Below are 25,681 nucleotides of genomic sequence, written 5' to 3'. Positions count from 1 at the left end.
GACCAGAAGGGCGTGCAATAGTCCAAATGCAGCCTAACCAAAGTCCTATAAATCTGCAACATGACTTTCTGACTCTTGTACTCAATGCCCTGACCCATGATACCAAGCATTTCATTTGCTGCCTTTATCATTCTATCTTCTCTAGGGAGTTATGGGCTTGGCCCACAAGATTCCTCTGTACATCAATGCTGTTCAGGGTCATGCCATTAATTGTATATTTCCCTTTGCATTTGACCTCCCAAACTGCAACACCTCACAAGGTGGCTAAGTGGTAAAAGTTGCTGTCTTACAGTGCCAGAGACTCGTGTTTTGATCCTGACTACGGGTGCTGTCTGTCTGGAGTTTGTACATTCTCCCTCTAAACTCACACCTGGGTTAAATTCTCATCTGCCATTCCTCTGCCCATTTCTGCAGCTGAAGTGAAAACACACGTAGATATTTTACATTGTGTAAGGTGCATCTTCAATGTGTTTTAACTATAAAAAATCTTTTGGTGTGGATAGCATCATGAAACTTTGTTTTCTGTCTGCAGTAGGTGGCCTCTGCTGTCCTTGCATTTCCAACTGTTGGACTTTTAGTTGTTTGTGATAAGGACTATGCTGGATTGGTCATGGTCCTCAATTCAATGCTGAAGCTGGTACAGAGGCAGACGTACACCTGCCTGTCGCACCGATATGGCTTATACCTTTGCTTTGGAGGATTAGTGCTCATGATTGTGTCTGCCTTTCAGTTTGGAGAGGTGAGTGACTCATTAAAATAATAAACTTAATCTGCTAAATGAGAACTTTGTGAGGTAATTCATGTGGCATCAATCAGATCGTGCACTCAACCCCATCATTGTTTATCATATTACAATAAATAGAAATAAATATTAATGATAAAAACAGGTCTCGACCCCAAACGTCAGCTCTAACCTTTCTCCAGAGATGCTGCTTGACCCGCTGAGTTACTCCAGCATTTTGGGTCCATCTTCAGTGAAAAACATGAGTTATATGTTTGTAACAGTTGAAAATTATCAACTTGACTGTTTTGAGTAAGAGTCAAGTGTGTTTAATTGTCATATGTACCTAAACAGAACAATGAAATTCTTGCTTGCAGTAGCACAACAGGTCTGTAAACACAGTACTCAATAGATAACATAATAAATAAACAAAATAAGACATTCAATGAATAAAAAAGTACTATTCTATTGCGAGATTTGTACCTGAATAATAGATTAATCTTATAGTCATAAATAAAGTTGAAGTAGCCTTGGGTCAACATTCAACACCAAGCACAAAGTGAGTAAACGGCACTAGTGATCTCTATGGTACAGATTTTAACTTTCACAGTCCATTACAGTCATATACAGGCTAAAAGCTGTCCCTGACCTTCAGAAACAATTCTGTCATCGGATGGGCCGAGAGACAAATCACACTGAACTATGATAAACAGGAATGTAAAACTTCTACTTCAGGTTTAGGTTTATTATTCACAGTATAATGATATTTTTATTATTACAGCAAAATCCAGGGCATCATTTACCACTGCTGGGTTTATACCACCTCAATGGCTATTGCACCGAACTACTTCACAAATGGTTCCTTTGTGCCCCATGTACCCTGATAACCAATTTAACCAAGTCAGGAAATGCACCTAGTAAGCTGACATTTTGATACTGTAAGATTATTCTCTCAGTCAGATGATGAATTGCATGAGATGTGTGTGTTTACGAGCAAACAAAAAATGTAGTATTCAATTTGATTATTTTCTAGGTTGTCTTGGAATGGAGTCGGGATCAATATCATGTCATGTTTGATTCATATCGTGACAATGTAGCTGGAAAATCGTTTCAAAATAGGTAAAAAAAACACTATTTACAGACTCTCCTTGATTACTGATTTAGAACATTGCAGAAGGCTCATGTAGTGTGGAACCTAATGTAGCAAAACTCTGTTAACCCAACACCCTTGACTTCTGAACTGGGACATTTTATGGTGCAGTGCATAATATTCATATTCGCTGTTGATCAAATATTACAGAGTGGTATAATAAACCTAATAGTGAACCCAGTGAATTTAAAAGGACCATAGGAAATGGTAATAGTTCGGCATGTTGAATGGCGCAGTCAGACGAGCGAATGTTACCATAGCGTTAATGGAATACGAATTGAGCCCTCAAAGTAAATATTTGCACTTATGTAGTCTGATACATTACATCCAAACCTTGTGTACTGTCTCGGTGTAATGTACTATTCCTTCACTCCTGTAATTAAGTATGGTTGTGCTGATGTATAATAAGATTTTTACTGGAATATATGCAAAAAGCGAATTTCACTGCACCTGGGCACATGTGACATTAATGTCCCATTGAACCTCCCAAATTAGTTTGCACTTGGTCCTTGTTACTCACTGATTTGCTATCCACTGGTTGGCATACTTGTACAAATGTAGAAGCAAGGAACTGCAGATGCTGGCTTGCACAAAAGGTCACAGTGCTGGAGTAACTCAGCGGGTCAGGCAATAGACAATAGACAATAGACAATAGGTGCAGGAGTAGGCCATTCAGCCCTTCGAGCCAGCACCGCCATTCAATGCGATCATGGCTGATCACTATCAATCAGTACCCCGTTCCTGCCTTCTCCCCATACCCCCTCACTCCGCTATCCTTAAGAGCTCTATCCAGCTCTCTCTTGAAAGCATCCAACGAACTGGCCTCCACTGCCTTCTGAGGCAGAGAATTCCACACCTTCACCACCCTCTGACTGAAAAAGTTCTTCCTCATCTCCATTCTAAATGGCCTACCCCTTATTCTCAAACTGTGGCCCCTTGTTCTGGACTCCCCCAACATTGGGAACATGTTATCTGCCTCTAATGTGTCCAATCCCCTAATTATCTTGTATGTTTCAATAAGATCCCCCCTCATCCTTCTAAATTCCAGTGTATACAAGCCCAATCGCTCCAGCCTTTCAACATACGACAGTCCCGCCATTCCGGGAATTAATCTAGTGAACCTACGCTGCACGCCCTCCATAGCAAGAATATCCTTCCTCATATTTGGAGACCAAAACTGCACACAGTACTCCAGGTGCGGTCTCACCAGGGCCCGGTACAACTGTAGAAGGACCTCTTTGCTCCTATACTCAACTCCTCTTGTTACGAAGGCCAACATTCCATTGGCTTTCTTCACTGCCTGCTGAACCTGCATGCTTCCTTTCATTGACTGATGCACTAGGACACCCAGATCTCTTTGAACTCCCCCTCCTCCTAACTTGACACCATTCAGATAATAATCTGCCTTTCTATTCTTACTTCCAAAGTGAATAACCTCACACTTATCTACATTAAACTGCATCTGCCATGTATCCGCCCACTCACACAACCTGTCCAGGTCACCCTGCAGCCTTATTGCATCTTCCTCACAATTCACACTACCCCCCAACTTAGTATCATCTGCAAATTTGCTAATGGTACTTTTAATCCCTTCGTCTAAGTCATTAATGTATATCGTAAATAGCTGGGGTCCCAGCACCGAACCTTGCGGTACCCCACTGGTCACTGCCTGCCATTCCGAAAGGGACCCATTTATCCCCACTCTTTGCTTTCTGTCTGTTAACCAATTTTCTATCCATGTCAGTACCCTACCCCCAATACCATGTGCCCTAATTTTGCCCACTAATCTCCTATGTGGGACCTTGTCGAAGGCTTTCTGAAAGTCGAGGTACACCACATCCACTGACTCTCCCTTGTCAATTTTCCTAGTTACATCCTCAAAAAATTCCAGTAGATTTGTCAAGCATGATTTCCCCTTCGTAAATCCATGCTGACTCGGAACGATCCCGTTACTGCTATCCAAATGCTCAGCAATTTCGTCTTTTATAATTGACTCCAGCATTTTCCCCACCACTGATGTCAGACTAACTGGTCTATAATTACCCGTTTTCTCTCTCCCTCCTTTCTTAAAAAGTGGGATAACATTTGCTATTCTCCAATCCACAGGAACTGATCCTGAATCTATAGAACATTGAAAAATGATCTCCAATGCTTCCACTATTTCTAGAGCCACCTCCTTAAGTACTCTGGGATGCAGACCATCAGGCCCTGGGGATTTATCAGCCTTCAGTCCCATCAGTCTACCCAAAACCATTTCCTGCCTAATGTGGATTTCCTTCAGTTCCTCCATCACCCTAGGTTCTCCAGCCCCTAGAACATTTGGGAGATTGTGTATATCTTCCTCAGTGAAGACAGATCCAAAGTAACGGTTTAACTCGTCTGCCATTTCTTTGTTCCCCATAATAAATTCCCCTGCTTCTGTCTTCAAGGGACCCACATTTGCCTTGACTATTTTTTTCCTCTTCACGTACCTAAAAAAACTTTTGCTATCCTCCTTTATATTATTGGCAGGATCTCTGGAGAATGTGACAAAGGGTCCCAACCCAAAACGCCCACCTGTCCATGTTCTCCAGAGATAGACAATAGACAATAGGTGCAGGAGTAGGCCATTCAGCCCTTCGAGCCAGCACCGCCATTCAATGCGATCATGGCTGATCACTCAATCAGTACCCCGTTCCTGCCTTCTCCCCATACCCCCTCACTCCGCTACCCTCAAGAGCTCTATCCAGCTCTCTCTTGAAAGCATCCAACGAACTGGCCTCCACTGCCTTCTGAGGCAGAGAATTCCACACCTTCACCACCCTCTGACTGAAAAAGTTCTTCCTCATCTCCGTTCTAAATGGCCTACCCCTTATTCTCAAACTGTGGCCCCTTGTTCTGGACTCCCCTAACATTGGGAACATGTTATCTGCCTCTAATGTGTCCAATCCCCTAATTATCTTATATGTTTCAATAAGATCCCCCCTCATCCTTCTAAATTCCAGTGTATACAAGCCCAATCGCTCCAGCCTTTCAACATACGACAGTCCCGCCATTCCGGGAATTAACCTAGTGAACCTACGCTGCACGCCCTCCATAGCAAGAATATCCTTCCTCAAATTTGGAGACCAAAACTGCACACAGTACTCCAGGTGCGGTCTCACCAGGGCCCGGTACAACTGTAGAAGGACCTCTTTGCTCCTATACTCAACTCCTCTTGTTACGAAGGCCAACATTCCATTGGCTTTCTTCACTGCCTGCTGTACCTGCATGCTTCCTTTCATTGACTGATGCACTAGGACACCCAGATCTCGTTGAACTCCCCCTCCTCCTAACTTGACACCATTCAGATAATAATCTGCCTTTCTATTCTTACTTCCAAAGTGAATAACCTCACACTTATCTACATTAAACTGCATCTGCCATGTATCCGCCCACTCACACAACCTGTCCAAGTCACCCTGCAGCCTTATTGCATCTTCCTCGCAATTCACACTACCCCCCAACTTAGTATCATCTGCAAATTTGCTAATGGTACTTTTAATCCCTTCGTCTAAGTCATTAATGTATATCGTAAATAGCTGGGGTCCCAGCACCGAACCTTGCGGTACCCCACTGGTCACTGCCTGCCATTCCGAAAGGGACCCATTTATCCCCACTCTTTGCTTTCTGTCTGTCAACCAATTTTCTATCCATGTCAGTACCCTACCCCCAATACCATGTGCCCTAATTTTGCCCACTAATCTCCTATGTGGGACCTTGTCGAAGGCTTTCTGAAAGTCGAGGTACACCACATCCACTGACTCTCCCTTGTCAATTTTCCTAGTTACATCCTCAAAAAAGTCCAGTAGATTTGTCAAGCATGATTTCCCCTTCGTAAATCCATGCTGACTCGGAATGATCCCGTTACTGCTATCCAAATGCTCAGCAATTTCGTCTTTTATAATTGACTCCAGCATCTTCCCCACCACTGATGTCAGACTAACTGGTCTATAATTCCCTGTTTTCTCTCTCCCTCCTTTCTTAAAAAGTGGGATAACATTTGCTATCCTCCAATCCACAGGAACTGATCCTGAATCTATAGAACATTGAAAAATGATCTCCAATGCTTCCACTATTTCTAGAGCCACCTCCTTAAGTACTCTGGGATGCAGACCATCAGGCCCTGGGGATTTATCAGCCTTCAGTCCCATCAGTCTACCCAAAACCATTTCCTGCCTAATGTGGATTTCCTTCAGTTCCTCCATCACCCTAGGTTCTCCGGCCCCTAGAACATTTGGGAGATTGTGTGTATCTTCCTCAGTGAAGACAGATCCAAAGTAACGGTTTAACTCGTCTGCCATTTCTTTGTTCCCCATAATAAATTCCCCTGCTTCTGTCTTCAAGGGACCCACATTTGCCGTGACTATTTTTTTCCTCTTCACGTACCTAAAAAAACTTTTGCTATCCTCCTTTATATTATTGGCTAGTTTACCCTCGTACCTCATCTTTTCTCCCCGTATTGCCTTTTTAGTTAACTTTTGTTGCTCTTTAAAAGAGTCCCAATCCTCTGTCTTCCCACTCTTCTTTGCTATGTTATACTTCCTCTCCTTAATTTTTATGCTGTCCCTGACTTCCCTCGTCAGCCACAGGTGTCTCTTACTCCCCTTAGAGTCTTTCCACCTCTTTGGAATAAATTGATCCTGCAACCTCTGCATTATTCCCAGGAATACCTGCCATTGCTGTTCTACCGTCTTCCCTGCTAGGGCCTCCTTCCAATCAATTTTGGCCAGCTCCCGCCTCATGCCTCTGTAATCCCCTTTGCTATACTGTAATACCGACACTTCCGATTTTCCCTTCTGCCTTTCCATTTGCAGAGTAAAACTTATCATGTTGTGATCACTGCCTCCTAATGGCTCTTTTACCTCTAGTCCCCTTATCAGATCAGGATCATTACACAACACTAAATCCAGAATTGCCTTCTCCCTGGTAGGCTCCAGTACAAGCTGTTCTAAGAATCCATCTCGAAGGCACTCTACAAACTCTCTTTCCTGGGGTCCATTTCCAACCTGATTTTCCCAGTCTACCTGCATGTTGAAATCTCCCATAACCACAGTAGCATTACATTTTTGACACGCCAATTTTATCTCCTGATTCAACTTGCACCCTATGTCGAGGCTACTGTTTGGGGGCCTATAGATAACTCCCATTAGGGTCTTTTTACCCTTACAATTTCTCATTTCTATCCATACTGATTCAACATCTCCTGATTCTATGTCACCCCTTGCAAGGGAATGAATATCATTCCTTACCATCAGAGCAACCCCACCCCCTCTGCCCACCTGTCTGTCTTTTCTATACGTTGTGTACCCCTGGATATTCAGTTCCCAGCCCTGGTCCTCTTGTAACCATGTCTCAGTGATCCCTACAACATCATACTTGCCCATGACTAACTGAGCCTCAAGCTCATCCACTTTATTTTTTATACTACGCGCATTTAAGTACAACACTTTAACTTCTGTATTTACCTCCTCTCTCACATCGTTCACAATTGGCCCTGCCCTTAATTTCTTTTCCGCTCTAGAACTTCTGTTCCCATTCTTCCGAGAGTCTTTTGCAATATCTCCTGTATTCCCTTTTACCTCATCTTCATATTCACAATTTGTTAACCCCTCCCCCCCACTACTTAGTTTAAAGCCACAGGTGTCACACTAGCAAACCTGCCTGCCAGAATGTTTGTCCCCCTGCTGTTAAGATGCAACCCGTCCCTTTTGTACAAGTCACCCCTAGCCCAGAAGAGATCCCAGTGGTCCAGAAATCGAAATCCCTGCTCTCTGCACCAGCCCCTCAGCCATAAATTCATACCCTCTATCTCTCTGTTCCTGGCCTCACCAGCACGAGGTACCGGTAGCAGTCCAGAGATAACCACCTTCGACGTCCTACTTCTCAGTGCTTTTCCCAACTCTCTAAACTCCCGCTGTAGCACCTCCTTCCTCTTCCGCCCGACGTCATTCGTGCCCACGTGCACAACGACTTCAGGTTGATCGCCTTCCCTCACTAGGATTTTCTGAAGCCGGTCTGTGATGTGTTGAACCCTGGCACGAGGGAGGCAACAGACCATCCTCAAGTCCCTCCTGCTGCCACAGAATCTTCTGTCCGTCCCTCGGACTATGGAGTCACCGACCACTACGGCTCTTCCAGACTTCGGTCTCCCCTGTCGAGTATCCTTGCCAACAGGTCCGCCACTCGGACTGGAAACGTCTTCTGCCCCGACAGTTCCCAAGAGGGTATACCTATTTGCAATAGGCACAGCCACTGGGGTCTCCTGTAGTCCACGTCCACTCCCCCCTGAAACAGTCTCCCACCTTCGCTCGACCTGGACCCTTGGCGTGACAGCCTCACAATAGGTCCTGTCGAGGAAACTCTCGCATTCTCGGATGGCCCTGAGGTCATCCAACTGCCTCTGCAACTCCACCACACGTCCCTTCAGGAGCTGCACCTGGACACAGTTCTTGCAGGTGTAGCTCCCAGAAGCTCCAGCGACGTCCCTGTCTTCCCACATCCTGCAGGAAACACACCGCACCAACTTTTCCGCCATCACCTTGTGCCTATAACCAGCTCTGGCTTAAAACAATCGTATCCTCCTCACCTCAGCCTCCTCGCCGAAGACTCGCAGCCAAAGACTCGCACTTTTCTCACTGGGCTGCACCTGAACAGGGCTGCACCCTTTTGCAAGTATTGCTTATATTACCAATTAAATTGCCTGATTGTCCAATTTACCTGACTTCTCACTTAAACTAGCACTTACTTTAGTGCTCAGCCAACGGGCGTCCTTGCTCTGCTCCCGGACTTTTGAAATTGACTACTAGCTTCCTTTTGGCGCTCTTTTTAAACTGCCTGCTCAACTGTGATTGGCACTTACTTTAGTGCTCAGCCAACGGGCGTCCTTGCTCTGCTCCCGGACTTTTGAAATTGACTACTAGCTTCCTTTTGGCGCTCTTTTTAAACTGCCTGCTCAACTGTGATTGGCACTTACTTTAGTGCTCAGCCAACGGGCGTCCTTGCTCTGCTCCCGGACTTTTGAAATTGACTACTAGCTTCCTTTTGGCGCTCTTTTTAAACTGCCTGCTCAACTGTGATTGGCACTTACTTTAGTGCTCAGCCAACGGGCGTCCTTGCTCTGCTCCCGGACTTTTGAAATTGACTACTAGCTTCCTTTTGGCGCTCTTTTTAAACTGCCTGCTCAACTGTGATTGGCACTTACTTTAGTGCTCAGCCAACGGGCGTCCTTGCTCTGCTCCCGGACTTTTGAAATTGACTACTAGCTTCCTTTTGGCGCTCTTTTTAAACTGCCTGCTCAACTGTGATTGGCACTTACTTTAGTGCTCAGCCAACGGGCGTCCTTGCTCTGCTCCCGGACTTTTGAAATTGACTACTAGCTTCCTTTTGGCGCTCTTTTTACCTGCTGCCTTACCTGCTGAATTATTCCAGCACTTTGTCCTTTTAGCATATTGTAAAGTCAGCTTCACGTCCCCTTTGGCATATAGATGTATTTACATTAAATAAGCCAATTGGTGTCTGTATAAATATAGTGCTTTGTTTGTCGATCACTTGTATGGTGGCTCCCTGCTGTGTGCAGGGTTGATGGTGAGGAGGCAGGAGAATGGGGTTAGGAGGGAGAGATAGATCAGCCATGATTGATTGGTGGAGTAGACTTGATGGCCAAATGGCCTAATTCTACTCCTATCACTTATGATCTTATGATCTAATAGAGAATGTCTTCTCTCCAATCACTACTGTGTAAATTTTATGTGAGTAATTTTATTACTTAGCATCATTTTCTTTTAAGTATACTTGCTCGAGGCTGTATTTGGAGTATTGCGTGCAGTTGGGGTCGCCCCATTACAGGAAGGTTATGGAGGCTTTGGAAAGGATGCAGAGGAGGTCTTCCAGAATTATGCTTAGATTGGTGGGTATTAGCTACAGGGAGAGGTTGGACAGACTTTGATTGTTTCCTCTGGAGCACCGGAGGTTGCAGGACAGAAGTATATAAAATTATGAGAGGCATAGATAGGGTAGACAGTCAGATCCTTTTTCCCATGATTGATATATCATGCACTAGAGGGCCTAGAGCTGTAAGGTGAGAGGGGCAAAGTTTCAAGAAAATGTGAGGGGCAAGTTTATTTTTGCAGAGTGGTGGGTGCCTGGAACATTTGGTGGTGGAGGCAGATATGATAGTGGCGTTTAAGAGGCTTTTGGATGGGTATTTGTATATGCAGGGAATGGAAGGATATGGATCATGTGCAGGCAGATAAGCATTATGTTTGGCACAGATATTGTGGGCCGAAGGGCCTGTTCCTGTGCTGTATGTTTTATGTTCTCTATAAGGTATATTGATGCTATTAGAAAAATGTAGGATATATTTGGGTTGGGTACAAAGGAGAACGCCTTGTGGTATAGTATTTTTTGTTCTGTTATCTGAGGGAAGTCTGTACCCTTATCAGTCATGGACTTAACACTGTATACAGCCACAAGAAGTGCAGTCAGCACTCTAAAAAACCACAGCATGAAGAAATCACTATGAAAAAAATGTGGTGATAATCACTAATAGATTGTAGTCATTTGAAAGAGAAATATTGGCCAGGATATCTGGTGGTCTCCCTTATTCTTCACAAATGTTGCAGTGGTTCTTTTGCTTTCAATGCAGAAGGAAAGCAGGGCGTCAGTACTTTGAAGGACAGCATTTTAAATGGTGGAAAAGTTCCCGAGTGCTAGTCTGAAGTTTTTTTTGCTTTGCCTTTGAGTCAGATTTGACCTTTCAGCTTTTGACGTAGGGTAGTTTTTCTACAACTCAGCACCCATTTCAATTCATGGTACCTTTAACTTTGTTTTGATGTATGCAAAGTATAATGTGGTAGGCTTGGTGATCACAAGGGTGGCGGAACTATAAATGTATTTCACATTGGTGCATATGGTATCCTTGAGGGTGTGGTAAGAAATGTGAAAGAAAGAGAACAAAGAGCCTTGCTCAACGTTTGGTATGTAATATCTGGTATAGTAAGGAATAGATATTAAATTCGAATTGTTGAAATTGTGTTTCAAATAAGGTATTTGGGAGTTATTAATGCTGAAATTAGCAAGTCAGTTTTGCTCTGTAGTGGCTTTAATGGTTCAATGGTGTTTTATTGTCACATGCATAACACAGTGAAAGTCATTTTTGAGTCGCCAGATTTGGCGGCATTTCCAAAGTCCGGTCAGTGCGCTGGGTCTTATGGAGCCATGCCAGATCCCCCGCCTCACATGTGAAGGTGCAGTCCCCCACCTCGCATGGTTACCGTTCAGCCTCCATGCCCCACTCTCGCAGCCGATCTTGAACCTTCACGTGTACGTGTTTGTGTCTGCTATACATTAAATGGAGATGCAAGAAACTGCAGATGCTGGAATCTTGAGCATAAAACAGTGCTGCGAGATCTCATCAAGTCAGACAGCATCCGTGGAGTGAACCGTGACGGGCACCGTCAGTCTGCAGGTGGGTCCTGAGCTGAAACCTCTATCCTACCCCTTTTCAAGGCCACACTTAGCTTGCTGAGTTTCTCCAGCACTTTGTTTTTTGTTCACTGTACGTTAAGGAATGATTTGTTTGATATTAAAGTACTTGTCAAACTTGTTATTCCTTTACGTTGTGGTTAATTTAAATAATTGTTCTGTGTATATAAATTTACACACCTGTAAACTGGAATAGAAATGAACTATTTATTATTTTGCACCACTTTTTATATAATTAGGTTATGTTTGCCAATGCCAATTGATGTGGTATATACGTGGGTGAATGGTACAGATCCTGGTTTACTAAAGGAGCTACAAGAATTAAGGGAACAGATGAAGAACGACCAGAATAAACTGAGGTATATTTTTCCTTCAACCTTTTGATAATTTCTTTAGGCATTAACTTGCAATTTTCATTTCTCGTTTTTTTGTCATTATCAATATTTTTGCTCAGATCTGGGATTGCATGGTATTTCAGCGATGATTTAAATTTAATAGTTCCTCATTTTGTTTTATTCCATTAATGCGATTTTTTGTCTTTTAGAGAAAGCCTTGGAAATGCCACAGAGGCCACAAAGAAAAGGTAAACGTGTGTGAAACTGATTTACAAATCAGTTGTAAAGAGTTGAGTCTTATTAATATTCCAGTTCATGAATTGTTTTAGATTAAACAAAACTCTGGAGAGGGCAGACTTTATTGACAATTGCCCTTTCTAGTTTTGACAAGTCTTGATGTGTGGCCAAAGAGATTGACAGTGTTGGAGCCGGGCACCATAATGGTATCTGTTCGGAATACAGTGATCTATAAATGTCCAGACATTTTCTGATAAGCCACTAAATTTCCCGGAGGCAGTTTTTATAACTTGTTACTGTGAATGTCTTTTTCACTGTAGTGGTAGAAGTAAAATCATTTGAAAATTTGTTACATTTTTAAAGAATGTATTCCTTATTTTCAAATGGCAGAATGATATGAATTGATTTACTTTTGTTCTTTTTAATCTTACCATATTCTGTGTGTTTTATAAATACAGGCACTTCGTATTTTACGCAGGGGTTGTGTTCACGTAATTCAAAAATGCATAAATTAAACGTATAAGTTTAAACAAGCGTAAATTTGAGTGCGTTATTTAAAAAAAATACCAGTGTTAGAGTCGTAGAATCATACAGCGTAGAAACAGACCCTTCGATCCAACTTGCCTGCACCAACCAACATGCCCCATCTATGGTAATCCAACCTGCCTGCATTTGGTCCATATTCCTCCAAAACTACCTTATCCATGTACCTGTCTAAATGAGTCTAAACTTTGCAATAGAACCTGCTTCAACGAACTCTTCCGGCAGCTCATTCCATACACCCACCCCCATTTGTGTATTAAAAAAAAAGCCACCCCTCAGGTTCCTATTAAACCTTTCCCCTCTCACCTTAAACTTATATCCTCTGGTCCTCGATTCCTCTACTCTGGGCAACAGACTGCATTTGTCTGATCTATTATGATTTTGTACACCTCAATAAGATCACCTGTCATCCTCCTGCACTCCAAGGAATAGTTCCCACGCTTCCTCCTGCAGACCTTTTTGAATAGAGGCACACCATTTGCCACCCTCCAGTCTTCTGGCACCTCACCGCATTTAAATCTTAGCTGTTAATGAGCGTATTATTTCAAAAACGCATTAAATGTGAGGTGCCTGTATGTGATTCAGCAGATAACAGTCAAGAAAAGAGTTATGCGATGAGTTGTTTTCAACTTTCCAAATGGCATAACCATGGCCAAAGACAATTGGTTTCAGACAATCAAGTTTTATTGCTGGTTTAGTAAAAGCTAAAAGAACGTGGATTTTCTGGTTAGGATGAAAACTTTAAACTGGACATCTTGAGTGCACTTTGTATAAATTAGTGAACCTGGGATTTGAAGTGAGAATTCTTCTCTTGGAGTGGAGAATGCTGCAGTTTAATAAAGAAGTAACATCTGTGAAGAACATGGATTGATGATGTCTAGGGTCAGGACCCTTGTTTAGACTGACTGTGTCCCCTCTCTTGGCTTTCTTCCCTCCCTGCCCCCTCCCCCACAAACAATCTGAGGAAGGGTCCAACCTGAAACATCACTGCTTCATGTTCTCCAGAGATGCTGCCTGACCCGCTGAGTTATTGCAGGACTTTTTTGTGGGTTTTTTTTCACCAGCAACTGCAGTTTCTTGTGTCCCCGACTTGGAGGACTGTGGTTATCCAGGTCCTTTTGAGAGGAAAGCAATACAAGTCTGGGAAAAGGGTTGAATGGCGGTCACTTGCTCCAAAACTAATCATAGCCACAAACATCGAGTATCATGACTGAAGAAAGTAAAGCAGTGAGTGTAGTAAATGTTTTTGTTACTGCCTGGAGTGCGTTTCATGTTTATATTTGTAATAAATGTAGATTTATTTATTACAGTGAGAAGCAACCAGAATGCTTGTTATCGCAGTGTGTAAAGGGTCCCATGATTGTTTTGGATCCGAGTTTACCAGCAAACGTTACTGTCAAAGAACTGCCTTCTCTCTTCCCTCTCTTCCGTGCTGTAAAACATCTCTATCAGATACCAAAGATAAAAACCCCATCGTCCAATATTACTGTACTTATGTTTGATAATCAAAAAGAAGGTAAATATAAAGAGCCTTGAAACTGTATTTTTGCTAAAATAGCAACTTTTGGTTAATATTGTTTAAAAATTGATAAAATGTTCCTTTGTAAAGTAAACTAAATCAGAGATAAAATTAGTGTAATGTTAAATGTTAGGTATCGGATAGTATGGGGAGAAACTTTCTTTTTTCAGCGTTCTGTAGAATTAATTGTGGTTGAAGCAGTGAAAATTTATATGAAAAGGTAAACTGGCATTTGTTGTCTCTTCGTAAGATTTCACGGTTGATTGAAAAATACAGCCTGGATGCAGGCCCTTCTGCGCACCGAGTCCATGCCGACCATTGATCACCTCTTCACATTAGTTCAACGTTATACCATTTTCATATTCACTCCCTGCACGCTATGGGCAATTTACAGAGACCAATTAACCAACAAACCCACATGCCCTTGGGATGTGAGAGGAAACTGGACACTTGGGGGAAATCCGCGTGGTCATAGGGAGAATGTGCAAGCTCCACCCAGACAGTGCCTGGGTCTCTAACACTGTCAGGCAGCAGCTCTACCCACTGCACTTCTCGTTCAAATACACGTTCTGCTGGAGATTGATCATTTATTGCTTTTGTGGTATCTTGCTTTAAATTATTGCAGTGACTACATTTCTGTACCAATCTATGTAAAAAAATGTTTTTAGTTTATACAGTATTTAGTTTGACACAGTATTTAACGTCATATCTGTGAAACTTAGGTTAGGTAGTAAAGTTATAAACTGCTGAAGACCTCAGTGAGTCAGGCAGCATATGTGGAGGCAAAGGGGTAGGGGTAGCCCTACTGGCTCCTGCTACAGGGTCTTGACCCAAAATGCCAACCATCTCTTTGCCTTCACGGATGCTGCCTGACCCACCGAGTTCCTCCAGAAGTTTGTGTTTTTGCTCTAGACTGCAGCATCTGCAGTCTTTTGTGTCTCCTGTCAGCAATGAAACTCCATATTTAGGACGTACTAAAGCAAGTTAACAAAGGACACAAAGTGCTGGGGTAACACGGCAGGCAGCATCTCTGCAAGACATGGATGGATGACATTTTGGGTCGGGTACCATCTTCAGACTGAGGAAGGGTCCCGACGTAAAACGTCACCTATCCATCTTCTCCAGAGATGCTGCCTGATTTGCTGAGTTACTGCAGCACTCTGTGTCTTTCTTTGGTTAAACAAGCATATGCAGTTAGTTGTTATTACCAGCTATAATTCATAATGTTTTATCCATATTCAGAATGGAATGCTGACATTATCCTGAATTGAATAAAGCTTCATGCAATCAAAAAGTATTATTGTAAATCTGCAGGAATATAATATTTAAACTTCTTCTTTTAGTGGATGATGCACTTTCAACAAAACAAAGCCAAAATGATAAACGATTGGCATGGAGAGGATATCTGGTATGTGTTTATTTTCCTATGTTGTACTTGTAGCAAACATTCACATGGTTAAATATATGGAATGAATCAATTCTAAAACACTACTGGAGATTTAGCTGCACTCAGTGCCTGTCTGTACTGATAAATGTTAAGCCACTTTTCTAATTTAGTCATAAATTGTAACATTATTCAAGCAAATTTGGTATTTGAAGAGTAATATTTTATCCTTGCCACACTATACTTTTGTTGCAGGTGTAATCTTTGCAGTGTTGATGTTATATGTTCACGATCTTAGTCAGCTTAAATCTAACAATCTATTGCAAAATCAAGAAAGTTAAAAAGTACAGGTAATATCAACATTGCAACGATGTGAGCAAATAAAACAAAAATGAAAATATGAAATGCTCACAATGATTAAATTTTAACTCTACCCGCAAAATTAGTTTATCAAATGCCTTACTAAAATCCATGAAATCCATGCAGACATCCACCACCCTCCCCTCCAACCATAATCATCTCCTCAAAAAACCTAGTCAAGTTAGGAAGATACATAAAAAGACGGTAGCCTGTGAGATGCCTTTTTTGCAAAACAAACAACGTTGGCTAATTTTGGATATTTTTATTTAAGTGTACATCTGCCTTTGAAATCCTGGAAAAATTTGTGTATAAAATTATGCATCATTAGCCTCCGTAATACATCAACACCATTTGCATTCATTGTCTTGGTTTAGTGTCTTTACCCTTTGGCAAATTTGTGCTACTTAATAAAGTTTGTAGAGTATGGAACCCAGCCGTTTGGCCCAACTTGCCCATGCTGACCAAGATGCCCCATCTACACAAGTCCCATCTGCCTGTATTTGGCCCATATCCTTCTAAACACTTCCTATCCATGTAGTTGTTCAAAAGTCTTTTTAAATGTTCAGTACCTGCCTCAACTACCTCCAAATACCCACCACGCTCTATGGGAAAACAGTACAGAAGTAATTTCAGGATTGAGGTTAATATCTGCTGTAAGGTTTGTTTTACTAGCATATAAATTAATAATCGTAACACCTCGTGATAGAACAAGAAACTGAGGAACAAAATGTCACCTATCCATGTTCTTCAGAGATGCTGCCTGACTCACTGCATTACTCCAACACTTTGTGTAATTGTTTTCTAAACCAGCATCTGGAAGCTATCCATGTACTGCAGAGTTCCAGGAGCACTTTGCCTTTTTGGTAAACCAGCATCTGCAGTTACTTGGGTTTACCTGTGCTGTACAGTTCTATGTTCTATGTATTCGCTATCACAGGAAGTGTTACATCTTCAAAGAGGATGCAGCTGCTAACTGTGCTGCCCTTATGCATAAAGATAAACAAGCTAAAAATGTTGAAGTAATGCTTCGAATAAGGTATTTAGGTTTATTAATGCTGAACTTAGAACATCAATTTCACTCTACTTGCAGCTATTTTAGAGAGGAAAGCTTGAAAAAAGCTTTTTACACTTAAGGTGAGGGGAAAAGATTTAAAAGGAACGTGAGTGGTAACATTTTTACACAAAGGGTGGTGGGTGTATGGAATGAGCTGCCGGAGGAGATAGCTGAGGCGGGTATTATCATAACATTTGAATGACAATTGGACAGGTACATGGATTGGACCGGTATAGAGGGTTATGGGCCAAGTGCAGGCAGGTGAGACTAGTGCAGATGGGGCATGTTGGTAGGCATGACCAAGTTGGGCCGAAGGGCCTATTTCCAGGCTGTAAGACTATGACTGACTTATTTTGCATAACACGTGAAAAAAAATCAGTTTCAGCTTTATTTTTTATTAAACGTTTTTGCCAGTAGCATGAGAAGCCTAGATGCATAAACACCAGACAAATGAGTTGACTGAAACTATGCAAAAGTAATGGTTGTAAACTATTTGCTAGACCACAGACAAAGAAACTCCTGGATCGGTCCTAATGCCGAATCTTGCTTTCCTGAGTGGTTTTCCAGCATCCTGCAAAGAGGAGGAACATATCCGAGCCAAACTACCGCCAGTTATTACTGGCAAGATGAAACAAGTAAGATCTTGTCTTTATAACTGCTTTGGGAATTTATGGGAAATGTATGCAAATGTGATGTATGTTATTTCATTGATTACAATCAGAATTTAAGCTGTTGGAAGCTCAGTATTCCATGAGAACATAAGACGTAGAAGGAGGAGTAGGTCATTTAGGGCCTCAAGTCATGCAGTAAGTTTATGACTGATATGGTTTTGGCCACAGCTGTATTCTGCTGCATGTTTCTCAGAATGCTCGATACCCTTAAGAAAACGATGGACTTCTGCAAATGGACGAAATTGCTGTCTAGTTTAATGCTCACTCAAGGAAAATTTGTCTCTTGGAAATCAGTCCCAGAATGTGGGTGAAGTTTATCGTATCTGCAGCTATAAGTAGCTAGAAATGGGGCTATGAGTTTGTATTTTAAGATTCTATTGAATACTAATGCAAATTTTTACGTGTTCAAATAATTAAACCTATTTAAATGATTACACTTTGTTTTGTTTCCTCATTGGCAATGATCAAGGCTAACCATTTTAATGTTTGCTCACACCAATCCTAACTTTGCACCATTTTAATCCTTGTAGTCTTCCAGCTTTGTGCTCTTTCCATTAATTCCTTGCTGATTCCCTTCAATTGTGTTTTAGGTGCCACAGTATAAAATGACGTAATATTGTATCAGAGTTAGCCTATCATAATCATAAAGTACGGAAACAGGTTTTTTGGCCAAATCTGACCAAGATAGTCCCATTTGTCCACGTTTGGCCCATATCTCTCTCCCCCCCCCCCCCCCCATCGCTCTGGAGCTTCCTGCAGCATTTGACATCGCCCTCTTGACCTCTTGGCTCCATTGCTTGGATGGAACTAGACCACTTAGCTAGGATGTCACCTGCACTTGCTTCTCTTCTACACCTTTGTCCCCCAAGGACAACCTGTGGCCTCCTCCTACATCTCAACTGCCTGATACCTTCTGGGGACATCATTGGCAGACGCACTCTTATTCCCACATGAATGCTGACAGCAACTGGCCCAACCTCCCAGTTGAATCTCTGGTCTCCACAGTACTGCATCAACACTCCTTGTTTTGGAGACGACTAATTAATTTCAGCCACCAGATGGTGCTACTTGCATTTCAAATGAATCTAGTTAGTAGTTGTCCTTCGGTTCAATGGTACTTTATTGTCAAAGATAGACACAGAGTGCTCGAGTAACTCAGCAGGTCAGGCAGCATCTCTGGGGAAATAGAATGGATGACCTTTCAGATCATGACCCCCTGTTCAGACTTTTTCTCCAGAGATGCTGCCTGGCCCACTGAGTTACTCCAGCACTTTGTGTCTATCTTAGGTGTAAATCAGTTCCTTGTTTATTGACCGAGGTACAGTGAAATTCCTTTTGCATACAGTTCAGTAAAAATTTTACTATGTATATAGGCACAATCATATTCAAGTACAAGAAGTATAGGAATAGTAGATTAGTTTAATCTTTAGGTATTTTGTGGGATTTCGTGTTGTGGAATTTATCATGGGTGCCAGAATGTTAACATTAATCGCAAGTTAATTTTGGAGGAATTATTTAGTAAGAGTGGCAGCAGAATGGTGTCTTCAGCTACACTTTGGCAAGCACCTTACTGATCATCTTGAGCAGAGATGTCCTCCTTGTTAGACACAAAATGCTGGAGTAACTCAGTGGGTCAGTAAGAACTTGGATATGTATTGTTGCAGGTTGGAACCCTTCTCCAGGCCTCCTTGCTGTGTTGGATTTTTTCCCCCTTTAGTTTTGTACAAAATAATTATCTTTTCAACTTTTGAAATCTGGATGAGGCTTTCTTTCCTTCAGGCGCAGAAGTAAATGGGATGTTACTCCTTTTATTTAATCATCATCCACAACTATCTCCACCATTTCCATGCCAACTAGTGAAATTAGGCTGCGTCGCGTTAGCCATCTGCACTAATCACAGCTGCATTCTTGAGTGCGATTCCACACTTCGGCCTCCTCATGAGTGTGGACTGGATGGCCATTCGTGTTAGTTAGTTAATTTAGTTCATTGTCACGTGTACCAACGTGCAATGAAAAGCTTTTGTTGCTGCTATCCAGTCAGCAGAAAGACAATACATGATTACAATCAAGCCATTTATAGTGTATAGATAGATACATGATAGGGAATAACATATAGTGCAAGATAAAGCCAGCAAAATACAATCAAGGTTTGCTGGTTTCTTAGTGTTGTCGAATGCACTCTGATCCCCATGAGATAGGAAAAAGTTAGAATAGACCATATAAATAGAATCAGAACACTTTGAAACCTAAGATAGACACAAAAAGCTGGAGTAATTCAGCGGGACAGGCAGCATCTCTGAAGAGAAGGAATGGGTGGCGTTTCGGGTCGAGACCCTTCCTCAAACTGGTTAGGGATAAGGGAAATGAAAGATAGACGGTGAAGTGGAAAGATAAAGAACAATGAATGAAAGATATACAAAAAAGGAACGATGATAAAGGAAACAGACATTTGTAAGCTATTTGTACGGTGACAATACGAAACTAGTGCGACTTGGGTGGGGGAGAGAGAGGGAATGCTGGGGCCACCACCATGGGATAAATCAATATTCATGCCACTGGGCTGCAAGCTGCCCAATATGAGATGATGTTCCTCCAATTTGTGTTTAGCCTTACTCTGACAATGGAGGAGACATAGGACAGAAAGGTCTGTGTAGGAATGGGAAGGAGAATTAAAGTGTCCAGCAACCGGGAGATCAGGTTGGTTCAGGTGGGCTGAGCGAAGGTGTTCTGCGAAACGATCGCCCAGTCTGCGTTTGGATTAGCCGATGTATAAGAGTCCACATCTTGAACTACAGTAGATGAGGTTGGAGGAGGTGCAAGCGAACCTCTGCCTAACCTGAAAGGATTGTCATGGTCCCTCAACAGAGTCGAGGGAGGAGGTATAGTGACAGGTGTTTTGAGGAACAAGCAAAGAGGCAGTGGCTCACTAGTATAACACTGGGCCAATTTTCCTATTTCTGGATTTGAGATTCACACTAAAGCTAGCCAATTGTCCCAATTGTCTCTTAATTGGGATCAGTGAAGCTTTTTTCAATGTCCTTCTACCTGACTAAACATAAGTGGAATAGATCCTGGATTAAAATCTGACTTTAAATTAATTTGGTTACTAAATTAGCTTGGCAATTGTCAGAATTAAAGAAAGATAACGTCAATAAAGATGCATGCTATTTTTGCCCACTGGTATTTTGTAGGTATCAGATGGTTGATTTGCTTTATCAGCATCTTCCACTTCCTTGGGATAAAGTGCAAGTTTTCTGCACAGTTTTCCAGTTCCCTTCAGAAAAATATAACGAGACTACAGTTTGAGTTTTCCATTGAACTACACCATGTAAGGCAAGCACAGCAGTACAATATTCTGCAGCATCTCCATTTAAACTACAACTAGTTTCAAAGATCAGGAACTTGTTTGACACTGCAGCAGTTATTTAAATTAATTTCTAATGTAAAGATTGTCGCAGGGTAATTGGAAATTGTTTGATCACCACTCAGGATTTTGGAAATTAGACACGGGATCTATGTATTCTCCTAAATGGTTCTCTGCATTTCAACAACATAGTTGAATGACAGCTTGGAAATTCAAATCGAGCTTGGCAGAGTATCAGTCAGCTACTGCTCAGGGTCATCTTTCAATTGTCCTGGCTATCCTTGACCTCTTTCCTTGAAAAGCCTCAACAAACATAGTAAATCTTTACGCCTTAGCTAAAGGAATATTTTTAGACTGTCGTGTAAAAGTCATACTGAAAGTAGCATGGCAATAAATTATTCTGTTTGTAGTTTACCAATGAATTTGAGTTTGATGCAGTGAATCTTTTCAAACTTAAGCGGTTCCTTATTTAATGTGTTCAATTTTAATTGCTGATTTTTTTTTCTTCCTTTATGCCATTTTTCCATGTGTAATGCAAGTTTTCCTTTAGTGATGTGTCATCTGCACTAACTGCATGGATTGTAAACTATGAGATTGGAAGCATATAAACGCTCTAATCCAGAGAGATTAATTATCCTATTAAAAAAAAAAGTCACTGCTGTTCGGTAGACAGAACTCAAACTAGCTATGAAGCTAACTTGTTCAATGACCCCTGTTATAAGCAGCACGGATACGGTTGTTGACCTTCATTTAGTCATACTTACTCCTAACCTTCCCCTTTTGGGAAAAGCACTGTTCTTTGACTCCAACCTTCTTTGGTAGATTGGTCTGTCAAATTTGTAGAAATATTCTTTTCTCCTATTCCCGAGCACTGATCTTGAATATAAGCCAATTCTATTATAATAGTGGTAAATACCTAAAACCAAACATTGTGGTGAGATGACAACTTAAAACAGATGAAGACATAAACATCTTATGATGTTACTACTGGCTAATCCATAAGAATTTCTTCTCCGAAAATACCCTACTCAAAACTCTAAATGGCTCTGCACCTCAGGTGTTTAAAGATTTGTAAATGACCTTTGTACCAATACTGTAAGATAAAACCAATTGCCTTGGACTGAAGGACCGACTATCCAGCAATTAAGTACTTCAGACTTTTATAATAGAATGAGGAAAGGTGCAATTGTAAAGCACATTTCTAATGATACAGGATTGTCTGATTACTGCATTCGATCGATGATCTCAGTTAAGTATGCAAAAATAATTCACTACGTGTGACAATAAAGTACCATTGAAATAAAGCAGTAATTGGAAGAAACATTTCATATCTTCAACGTAATATGGGGACCTGCATTACATTGTGTGTACTTGGTTCAATAGTTACCTCCAATGCCATTATTATGATATGATTTGATTACAATTGTGCACTTTTCATAACAATTTGTTATTGCCTGTTTAGTTTATTGTCACGTGTACCGTTTTTGCAAGCTGCTTTTACAAACTGCTTTTACAAGCTGCTGACTTATGATCAATGTTACCTTGGTAGGCATTTTAAAGTGACAAATTCCCAATTTGATTCTCTTCCTCTAGCTGCAGTTATATTCTGAAGCTGGTGTGGTGCTATTATTACTCAAAGATCCAAGAGATTTTGTGGAACTAACCAAGCATCCCAAGCATAACATGACTATAGAGGGGAAAGAGATATCAGTCAACCCGGTCTATTTATTGTGGGACCTCAGTACCATCAGCCAGGTAGGTGATCCACAAAGTAAGCAAATATGTATGTGGACTTTTGAATTGTACTGTGTGTTAAGATTTTAAGTGCTTTTATACAGCAAATTATCTAATATAACAGGTTAACAGTCTTTGCAAATATCTCCAGTTTGATTTTCTGAAACGGCAAAAGTTCCATGCTGTGTATTTCAGGTAAGGGATTGCTTCCTGTAAGCACCATAATAAAGTGGGGAACCAAACTTAAAGTAAAATGCTACAGATCCTGGAAATCGAAAACAAAAGAAAATTTCACGGAATTTCAAGAACTAAAGGACTTAGGATTAAAGTGAGAAAGCAAAGGATTTAACAGGCACCCGAGGGACAACTTTTTCACACAAAGGGTGGTGGGTATATGGAATGAGCTGCCAAAGAAGGTGGTTGAGGCAGGTACAATAACAACATTTAAAAATGAAGGACAGATAAATGGATAGAAAAGGTTTAGAGGGATTTGGGCCTAATTACAGGCAAATGGATCAGCTAAAATTGTCCCATTGTCTTGGACCATCCAGCAAATAAATGGTTCTAGCAATTCATCCATGGATGGTTGTTCATTGGTCTTCACCAATGAGCCAATGCATTTTGGGGCATGCTCTGGAATTTTTAACTTGGCTGTTCATTATTGCAAGCCTGTGAATCTTTGTATAAAAGAATAATTGAAATGTTTGTGACTGTTTAATAATTTATGCGTGTGGAAATCTGAACAAAGTGGTGGAAGCATTCAGCAAGTCAGACCGCAGCTGTGGAAAGAGAAATTGGGATAAAGTGTAAATACATTACATTATACAAATAAAAGTTAATAGTTTTCTAACAGCATTGCGTGTGCTTAGATTATAGTGCAGTTGGATTAAATGTGGGGATCATTTATGTTTTTTTACTGCACTGATTCTTTTACAAGCAGTTGATAACTATAACACAGACAGTCCATTCATTACCAGCTTCACTCTTCTCCACAAGTCCAAGCAGGATGATGATATTTCAGCCAGTCGGTTTGAGGACAATGAGGAATTGCGCTACTCTTTGCGGTCTGTGGAGAGATATGCACCTTGGATACGCCATGTCTTTATCGTAACCAATGGCCAAATTCCTTCTTGGTTGAACTTGGACAATCTTCGTGTAACAATCGTAACGCATCAGGCAAGTTCCTTCTCTTATCGTTGATAGAGGTGGTAGGTGTAACAGCTCCAAATTAGAGCTGTGATTCTGTGGGTAAAGATAAGTAGCAAAGAGAGACGTAAAAGAAATGCCTCAAAATCAATAACAAAAATTACTGCAGTTCTGCTTATCTGCATGAATATAAAGGCTTGAAAAATGATGATCAGCACTTCAGTATTGGCCAAAGTATTTAATATTACCACTGAATCAAGTTTGATACCATTTGTTTTACTTGACTTTGGTTCCATTCACTTTTTCTGTTTATTTATGTGGTATTTTAATTTAAGTTTTTTCATTTTTTAGAGATGCAGCGTGGAAGCCCACCAAGTCCACACTGGCGTACAATCACCCGTGACCCAGTTCTTTCCTACTCACTAACGATAATTTTACAGAAGCCAAATAACGTACAAACTTGTACATCTTTGGAGTATGGACGGAAACCAGAGCACCCGGAAAAAAAACCATGCGATCACAGGGAGAACATACAAGCTCAGTATAGACAGCACTCTAGTCAGGATTGAACCTGGGTCTTTGGCATTGTAAGGCAGCGACTCTACCACTATGCCACAAAATAGTTAAATCAGGATTTATAAGGATGTTGTCAGGACTTGAGGGACTGAGCTACAGGGAGAGGTTGGGGAAGCTAGGACTTTATTGCTTGGAGCGCATGAGGCTGAGGGGCGATCTTATAGAGGTGTACAAAATCATGACGAGAACAGATGGAGTGGATGCACAGTCTTTTACCCAGGGTAGAGGAATCAAGAGCTAGAGGGTATAGGTTTAAGGTGAGACGGGGAAAGATTTCAAAGGAACCAGAGGGTCAACTTTTTCCCCACACAGGGTGGTGAGTATATGGAATGAGCTACCAGAGGACATAGTTCAGGCAGGATTTAAAAATCACTGGGACGGGTACGTGGACAGGAAAGATTCGGAGAGATATGGGCCAAACGCGGGTAAATGGAACTAGCTTAGATGGGGCATGTTGGCCAGCATGGATGAGTTGGACTGAAGAGCCTGTTTCCCTGCTGTCTCTTTGACTCATTTTTGTACCTGCTACCATATACTGTCCTGTGCTGTTCCATCCCTTGCAGAATAATGCTGTTTAAGTTGTATTGTACCTGTTCATTATACTTTTCCAATCTCTGCTCTGCATTTATCATCATGACACCAACCTTTCCAGGTCATTTTGTATTTGTTCAGATCGTTAAACTGGCATTCAGTGTTGGTTTGCTGTGAAATTGTTTTCCAGGAATTGAACGTGGAACAGTAATAAATTTTGTTTACACAAGATTGACTTTCATGTTTGACCTTCCTCCCTTAGGAGATCTTCAGGAATCTCAGCCATTTGCCAACCTTTAGCTCGCCAGCCATTGAAACGCATCTCCATCGCATTCCCGGCCTTTCTCAGAAATTCATCTATTTAAATGATGATGTCATGTTTGGAGAGGAAGTATGGCCTGATGACTTTTACTCTCATTCGAATGGACAAAAGGTAAGCAGTACTTTTAATTACCACATGTACTATTTAAACAACATTATATGAACCTTGCATTTTTATTTGACTATGCAGTGTAATTGTGTTCTCTCTCTGATAAATTCTGGTAACATTGCAAAATCATACACTTTTGAAAGGCGCTAAAGAAATTTCCTTGGCAACAAATTTGTCTATTTATACCAATATATTAAATCAAATTAAAATTTGCAGGGGGTTCATGTTGCTGGTTAATGTTAAGAAACCTACCAAACTTTTTTGTTAGGTTTACCTCACCTGGCCAGTTCCAAATTGTGCCGATGGATGTCCTGGCTCTTGGATTAAAGATGGCTACTGTGACAAGGCTTGCAATAATTCAGCTTGTGATTGGGATGGAGGCGATTGTCTTGGTAGGTTAAACCACTTGGTTTCATTCTCTT

The 25,681-nt window shown here is 41.4% G+C and overlaps 1 protein-coding gene across 1 annotated transcript in view; it reads left to right on the top strand.

The window, feature by feature from the left end:
• gnptab (N-acetylglucosamine-1-phosphate transferase subunits alpha and beta) overlaps positions 1-25,681 on the top strand; it is a 45,590-nt gene that overhangs the window by 1,071 nt on the left and 18,838 nt on the right. Inside the window, exons 2-12 of the mRNA XM_078417118.1 lie at positions 533-739; positions 1,755-1,840; positions 11,615-11,734; positions 11,920-11,958; positions 13,801-14,006; positions 15,353-15,417; positions 17,308-17,442; positions 22,436-22,597; positions 23,573-23,752; positions 25,092-25,262; positions 25,528-25,651. Of these exons, the coding sequence (XP_078273244.1) occupies positions 611-739; positions 1,755-1,840; positions 11,615-11,734; positions 11,920-11,958; positions 13,801-14,006; positions 15,353-15,417; positions 17,308-17,442; positions 22,436-22,597; positions 23,573-23,752; positions 25,092-25,262; positions 25,528-25,651 (1,417 nt within the window). The 5' untranslated portion in view covers positions 533-610. The remainder of the gene's footprint in view (positions 1-532; positions 740-1,754; positions 1,841-11,614; positions 11,735-11,919; positions 11,959-13,800; positions 14,007-15,352; positions 15,418-17,307; positions 17,443-22,435; positions 22,598-23,572; positions 23,753-25,091; positions 25,263-25,527; positions 25,652-25,681) is intronic.

The sequence above is a fragment of the Rhinoraja longicauda genome, chromosome 20, assembly GCF_053455715.1.
Source record: "Rhinoraja longicauda isolate Sanriku21f chromosome 20, sRhiLon1.1, whole genome shotgun sequence".
Classification (NCBI taxonomy): domain Eukaryota; kingdom Metazoa; phylum Chordata; class Chondrichthyes; order Rajiformes; family Arhynchobatidae; genus Rhinoraja; species Rhinoraja longicauda.
This window is presented reverse-complemented; position numbering and strand designations above follow the sequence as displayed.